We start from the raw sequence: 7,457 nt of genomic DNA, 5'->3' as shown, positions 1-7,457 counted from the left end.
GAATAGGTCGGAGCCAGGTGTCTCTGTCAATGCCACAGAGCCAGAGGGTCACCGTGCCCAAGACGGGCAGATCCTGTGGGAGATGCAGCTCCCTGAGGGTGGACATGCAGGGCTGACCTCCTGGGGGCTTCTCCTGGACCCCAAACATAGCCCTTCCCCAAGAGCACTATGAAAGCAACACTTTGACCAAGATCTGTACGGTGAGTGGTAATGCGGCGCTCAAGTGCTAATGTGGTTCCTGACTCAGTCCGTCAGTGTTAGGAATTCTACTCACTCGGTTCCCTAATAGATAAAATTAGATCAGAAACATTCCAGAAGTCAGAACTCAGCATTGTAAACCAACTGAGATTTGAAGTAGAGAGCTGGATTAGAGAACTTATCTATCAAATCCCCTAATCCTTTGATACATGTCCCAAACACGTGAAAGGTTATGGGGAAAAATATAAAAGTAAATGCCAAAAGAAAAAAAAAAAAAGCACCTTTTAAAATTGCCAACACTCATTTTCCAGAGATAAAACTTTATTTAAGGCATCAAGCAATATACTGAAAGAAGTGAGTCATGCACAAGTAATGTCCTTATTTCCGTAATTGTACATTTGATACTCTCTGGCCTCTTAACAAGGGGGTATAGTGAGCAAAGATGAGAAGCACACAGCTTTTATACATAACCATATCAATATAAGTGTTTAAGAAAGTCCTTAAATTTTGTTTTCCTTCTTTGAAAGGAATTTCGGTTTTATTTCAGAAAACCAAAACAAACTAGTTCTTCTACTGATGATGAAATTTCTCTCCAGAGTTATTTATGAAATAATACAGCTGCCTTTCTCTTTAAAAGGATTCTTGTCTTCTGGAATTCCTTTCACCAGAGGATCCTCTCCAGAACGTTCTTCAATGTAGTTCTTTATTTCTTCAGAACATTTAGACACCTTAAGGAAAAAAAAAAAAAGAATGAATTAGATCAGGATTGTGTACACTTCATTACCACCCATTAGTGAAATTAATATAATTGAGTACAGCTAGCATTTTAAAAAATGAAATAGTATAAAAATAGTAGCGCAAAGCATGTATAATATATACGCTATATACGAATGACACAATCTACGTTAAAATATATTTCTCACTATGGTGAGGGTCAGAAAGCTTGAAAGTCATTGTATTAAACAGACCATCCCCAGCAATTTCTATCCACTGTGCCTCATATGATTTCTTTCCCCTGCTAAAATACAATTACGATGTATTCATAGTATTTTATGAACTAAAACATACCACATTTTCAATTTCCCATGCTAATGAACAGGTGCAGTAAGAGATATCCCCAAATGTTTTGGGCTGTGTCCTGCCAAAATTCTCACTTATCATGGGTGTGTGCCATGTTCTGCAATTTTACAAAATGATAGAAACACTGGAGAATGTCTGATGCTGGGGAGGTTGAGGTTGCCCAATCATGCCATTTGTATCTCTATTTGGAATTCCTTCCCATTGCTTGAGGGCAATGATCATAACTAAAGATTTATCTGAGGTTTATTAGGTTTATCCGAGATTCTTGTGTTTATATAATTAGTTGAAACTTTTTCTGCAATGGAGAAAGGATTGAGTAGTTTTTTTTCCAAAACTCTATCCTTCAGAGACGGATTGCAAGAGCAAATTTAAAAAAGAAAAAGGAATAAAAAAGGAAAAAAAAAGGATTAGTGTCTTAATGAAGGCCTATTGCTAAGAAGAAATTAGAAATAAAAATTACAGAAGCTCCAACAAACTAATAGAGACCTCTTAACCCTGGGAAACTGTTCCCATTGAATTTGTAATCTAGATTAGTAATCTTCAAATTGTTTTAATGGTGATCACAAAAACGTGTTTGCATATGTATCCCAAAATGTATATAACTATGTAATAATATGTAATTATTTACTTATAAATAAGTACAGATGCTGTGTTATACTTAATGTGTAATTATAAAACATAAGCTGGAAACTGTCAAAAAATGAGATTTAAAGTAGAAATTTTAATATTTTACTCCCATACCCCACATACTTTTTGCACACAATGTGAAGACCACTGTTCTAAAATTTAGAACTAGGTGATGGAGTTATATGACTTAAAATGTGGTGAAATAAAAATCTTTTCAAGTACCATTCTCTTGGGTAACAATTGTTCTTATTTGTTGCTGACATTTATAGTGCACGCATTTTATGTGAATTTTCAGAAGTACAGATAAAAGTAACCATAACCTGGGGTCTGTCTCCTCAGAGATATGTGTGGATAAGATTAGAGTTCCCCCAAATTGTATGTTCTTATAGAGGCTTCTTCATTAGGTTTCCAAAGAGATCTGTAACCTCCAAAAGTGAATAGCTGCTCCTCTGAGCATTTCCTTCCATGATCAAGAAGATATGTTTGAACAACAATTAGCTGGAGCCAGAATTCAGCCTGTGGATTCTGTGTCCTTGGCCTGAGCAGAGCACACAGCTCAGACATGAGCAATTTATTGACAGAATAATGAACTGGGCATCAGAACACATGTGTTTTAGTACACACCCTTATCATTATCTCTGAGGTCTTAAATAAGGAGGTACTTAGCCTCCTCGGGATTCAAGTTTTTTATTCTTAAAAATGAGAGCACTGATGGGCGCCTGGGTGGCTCAGTTGGTTAAGCGACTGCCTTCGGCTCAGGTCGTGATCCTGGAGTCCCAGGATCGAGTCCCGCATCGGGCTCCCTGCTCAGCGGGGGGTCTGCTTCTCCCTCTGACCCTCCCCCCTCTCATGTGCTCTCTCTCATTCTCTCTGTCTCAAATAAATAAATAAAATCTTTAAAAAAAAAAATGAGAGCACTGAATGATCTCTAAGAGCCATAATGGTTGTAGAGCACTAAAACTCTATAAATCGAAGTGTGTGATAACATACGTTTGAATATTATTATTAGGATTTTAGATGCCTCTCCTTGTATCCCCTGAGTTTTCTCTCCCTTTGACATACACTTGGAGTTGGAAAACTGATCGAGCAGGGGGCAGGGTGTGTCCTAAGGAGTGGAGGTGGGCAGTTGGCAGGGAGGAACGGCTCATGAATGATACTTTCAATTTCTACACAGTCAGCTGCATCCAGGCCCCTGCCCCATCTCTAATATGAAGCTTAAAATACCCAGAAGACACTTGTCTCTTTTTTCTCCTATAAGTTCTGCACACTCTGGTACTAGGATATTTTAACAGTGCTATACTTCAGTCTATGCAACTCTGTTTAATACGTAACCTCTAAGATGTATTGCATGAAAAAATCTAAGTGGCCGGGGCGCCTGGGTGGCTCAGTCGTTAAGCGTCTGCCTTCGGCTCAGGTCACGGTCCCAGGGTCCTGGGATTGAGCCCCACATCGGGCTCCCTGCTCCGTGGGAGGCCTGCTTCTCCCTGTCCCACTCCCCCTGCTTGTGTTCCCTCTCTCGCTGTGACTCTCTCTGTCAAATAAATAAAATCCTTAAAAAAAAAAAAAAATACAGTTGACTGGGCATCTGGGTGGCTCAGTCGTTAAGCGTCTGCCTTCGGCTCAGGTCATGATCCCAGGATCCTGGGATCGAGTCCCACATCGGGCTCCCTGCTCAGCGGGGAGCCTGCTTCTCCCTCTGCCCCTCCCCCTGCTTGTGTTCCCTCTCTTGCTGGGTCTCTCTCTCTCTGTCAAATAAATAAATAAATAAATCTTAAAAAAAAAAAAAATCTAAGTGGCCAACACAGACTGCACGTTGTCTCTCTCTGTCAAATAAATAAATAAAAAATCTTAAAAAAAAAAAAAAATCTAAGTGGCCAACACAGACTGCACGTTGCCGTCCACAAAATGGGTCCCTTAAAGTTTCAAGAAACCACCCTATTCTTTGGGTCCCACAGCTTTGTTTATTCCTTTAAACAGAGCAGTATTTTTAAAGCTACAAAAGCTTTCAACATGGATAGAAACAACTTCGCACTCCAAAATCTAGGAAGAATAGGGATTTGGAAGTGAAAGATTAAATTTCAGAAAAAGAAACATGTAAAGAGTAAAACTCAAAAACACCTGCATTTTCCAAGTATCATTCAAAATGTTCATCCTGAGTAACAGGACTCTGTCATGAATAGATTTGCCATAACTAGGGCAGGAAAGTAAAGGAGCTTATTTACCATACCTGTTTAATTGCCATTTTTTAATTTTATTTTTTCTTATTTTTTATAGTATTAAACCATGGAGAAATGAAATTAGTTTATATTTTTCTTGCTGTGGAAAAAGGACTAGATAATTTCCTTTAAAAAATATCCAAAAAACCTATTCCCGGACTATAGGTTGCCTGACTGAGGAAAAAAGGAAGAAATGCATGCTCAAGTTACCAGTAAGAAGTCAAAAGTACAAAATCTCCAACACATTTCAGTGGAGACTTCTGAACACCGAGACTTTTGTTCTCACTGAATTTGTAATCCACTTCAGTGGTCTCTAAAATTTTTAATCATGATCGCTAAAAAGAATTTTCATATGCACCTCAGTATATGTATAATTATTTATAAATAAATGCAGATGCTACTGTATTAGTTAACTGTGCGTACTTATAAAACAAAGTGAAAAGTATAAAGGGATGAGAGTTACAAATAAATAAAAATAGAAATTGTAATGTTTTGTTCCCAAGCCCCAGTGAGCTGTTCATTGCATACCTCTGGAGAGGCCTGGTGAAATTCAAAATTATGTAATTCAAATTACCTAAATTGTGATGAATTAAATAGTGATTAAAAAACACTAAAATACCATTCTGTCCCATTATGAAAGAGATCAAGGAACTAAATAGCCATCTGCCTTTTGCCTACAATTTGAGTTTTTAAAACCAAATAACAGCAGGCAGAATTTTTTGTCCATTTCCCCAAACCTAGGCTCGGATGGTGTGACATTTGGCTTTAAATTACTCAGCGGACCCTTTCTCTCCTTTACCTCCTATGATTTCCCCACATCAACTGGCAGTTCCCAGGTACCACCAAAGCCCTACTTCAAGAGGAGCTGGGGGGGGGGGGCGGGGAGAGGGAGAAAACAAAAACCAAAAAAACCAAAGCCCAGAAAAGTTGTCCTGTTTTACTGTAACAAACCAGGAAAAACTGCCCTTGGTTCATTTCAGAGAAGGAAATATTCTGGGACAGCCAATTTACCTGTTGCCTCTGCAACTTCACTTCTTTGCGAAGTTGCTCAACTTCCAACTTCAGCTTTTCCTTTTCTGGCAAATCTTCGATGTGAAGGGCCGGCATTTTCGCCCCAGAACCGGGCCCGGGGACAGCTCTGGAAGTGGACAGGCTGGGAGTGCGGCACACCAGGGCGCACCCCGCCCGCCGGCCGGCGCTGCACGGGACCGCCTCCCCGCCGCGCTCCCCAGGGCCCCGAGAGCTCGGCTGCCTGCCGGGCGTCCGCTCACGCCGGCCCTGCCCCGCGTCCTAGGCTCTTTCTCCGGCCTGCACGACCGCGGGAGGCCTGCCCCAGCGAGCCAGGGAGGGTTGAGTCGAGAGGGAGCCTGAGAAGCTGGGCGCTGCCGGAGCTCCGGGCGGGACGCTGGCCCCTTGCCGGCTCCCGAACCGGCCACACCCGCGGGGGACCCGCCAGGGCTGCAGGCCCGACAGTTGGGGTTGCGCTAGCCCACTTTCCTGGAGAAACAACTAAAGTTTTACTTTTTGTTCCTTTTTTTTTTTTTTTTTTCCCGTTCCCAAGTCACATCCGGGTTTTGTTTGTGAAGAAAAGGAGGACACTACCCAGCAGGAAATAACGGCCCTTCACCTCTCCAAGTTTCAAAAATATACAGCATGTTACTTTTCCCCGGTTACACACGGATTGTGGGAAATGTGAACGCTTAAGAAAAGGCCCAAGAGGAAAATGAAACAGAGCTGTAATCTCAGAAACACCCACCACGTCTGTTGATGTATGTCCGTCCAGTCTGTTAAATGCCTGAAACATCTTGACACATTTGGGGATCAAGGGGGGCATAGGGATGTGACTATTGTGTACAATTTGCAGGGCCGATTTCTGACATTAACAAACTGCATCCTCCACAGCAGAGTTCTTATTCTTTCTTCAGGGGAATGTTTTGTAATGATTTGGAGGATGCACGGATCATACTAGAGAAGACAGAAGCAGGAATCAAAGTTCTTACCAGAAAGTGTTTCTCCACTCCCCATCAACCAAGGTTTGGGTGACTGTTGACACCAAGGGTTATGAATTCCTGGCTCCTGCAACTTCCTGGATGTAGGCATTGGTTTCTCCTGGATTCACTCAGCATTGGTTTCTCCACTAGCTAGAAAGCAGGATTCATCTTGCTGCCATTTTGTAAAGCCAGGAAAAGTGTCGGATGTGACACGTCTACCTGCAATATAAAGTTTCACTCTGACTATAAACTATGATCCTTAATAGACTAGAAGAAAAATAACTCACGGAGGTTAGAAACCTTCCCAAGCAGTCAGATATTTCTCTTTGGAGATGACCTCCTGCCTACAGAGTCAAATTCAAGTTAAGGGTGGTGGCCTGAACTGTGGATTTCAGGTACCTGAACTTAGACACCCCAAGCCACTCCCTATTTTGTAAGCACAGGTTTTTGTTGGTTCCTAATTTCTTTCTAGGTTCCACCCGCTTATCCTCAGTGAATATATTGGAAGGAGAAGAACAATGAGCTTCGTGGTGAGTACTCTGGGTCTAGTCCCAGCTCTGCCACTGGCTATCACTGGAAGTTTTTTCTGGATTTTCGTTTTCTAATTTATAAAATAGATGGGGTGATGGGGCAGGGGAATGGCGAATTAGCTAAGGTATGTTTTGTTTCTAATTGCATTTATGCATCCACATCTGATAAATCGCTTTCACAAAGGAAACTGTTTAGGAGGTTCTTTTTCTGTATTTGAAATACCACACATTCCAGGATCTCCCAGGCTCAAAGAAGTTAAATCAGCTGCCAGAGTTTTCCCCTGTTAGTATGCGGTGAGCCAAGACAAAAAACTCACATCTGTCTCCAAAAGCAATTCATATTTTTTGATTTCCCATTGCTCAAATTTAAAAGGTTGGTTAAAAATAAATAAGTTAGTGAAAGTAGTTAACATCACCCAAATTAAATAAATTCAGTGCCCAAATTAAATAAGCTGGTTAAGTAACTTAATGTATGTCTGTTCCAAATCATAAAAATAGAATTATTTTGGCCTGGAAATTTCTTCTGTATGAAATCATCTAGTTGCATGCAGGGATAAACAGTTATAAATCTGTAGTGGTTATGTAAATTCTTCCCCAGTATTATGAGACTTAAATTGGAGGTGAAATACATATTGGTGTTTTGTTTTGTTTTGTTTTTTAGTTTTTACTCTTACAAAATAATGCACGGTGCTAATACCATATTAAGTAAACTGATTAAAGTGAATTGGGAAATGCTGAAATCCTCATTCTGAAAAATGTCTTCTTGTTGTTGTTTGGTTTTAAATGGTAAAATGATGGGAACACTTTTCTTTTTA

General features: G+C 40.6%; 1 protein-coding gene across 1 annotated transcript; it reads right to left on the bottom strand.

The window, feature by feature from the left end:
* Positions 1–501: 501 nt before the first annotated feature.
* On the bottom strand, positions 502–6,410 carry GNG11 (G protein subunit gamma 11). The gene is made up of 3 exons (XM_021689655.1): positions 6,122–6,410; positions 5,133–5,259; positions 502–926 (listed from the first exon to the last, which is right to left on the bottom strand). Exons 2-3 carry the CDS (start codon positions 5,226–5,228, stop codon positions 801–803), a joined length of 222 nt encoding a protein of 73 aa, XP_021545330.1. The 5' UTR covers positions 5,229–5,259; positions 6,122–6,410; the 3' UTR covers positions 502–800.
* Between the last annotated feature and the right edge of the window lie 1,047 nt (positions 6,411–7,457).

This window comes from Neomonachus schauinslandi, chromosome 12 (assembly GCF_002201575.2).
Source record: "Neomonachus schauinslandi chromosome 12, ASM220157v2, whole genome shotgun sequence".
Classification (NCBI taxonomy): domain Eukaryota; kingdom Metazoa; phylum Chordata; class Mammalia; order Carnivora; family Phocidae; genus Neomonachus; species Neomonachus schauinslandi.
The sequence above is the reverse complement of the archived record's forward strand: the minus strand, read 5'-3'. Positions and strand labels throughout refer to the sequence as shown.

Excerpts from the sequence above, each read along its gene's own strand:
- GNG11 (XM_021689655.1), bottom strand. The coding sequence starts at position 5,228 with ATGCCGGCCCTTCACATCGAAGATTTGCCAGAAAAGGAAAAGCTGAAG. Across the intron at positions 927-5,132 it reads TGAAGTTGCAGAGGCAACAG|GTGTCTAAATGTTCTGAAGA; the intron begins GTAAATTGGCTG and ends TTTTTCCTTAAG.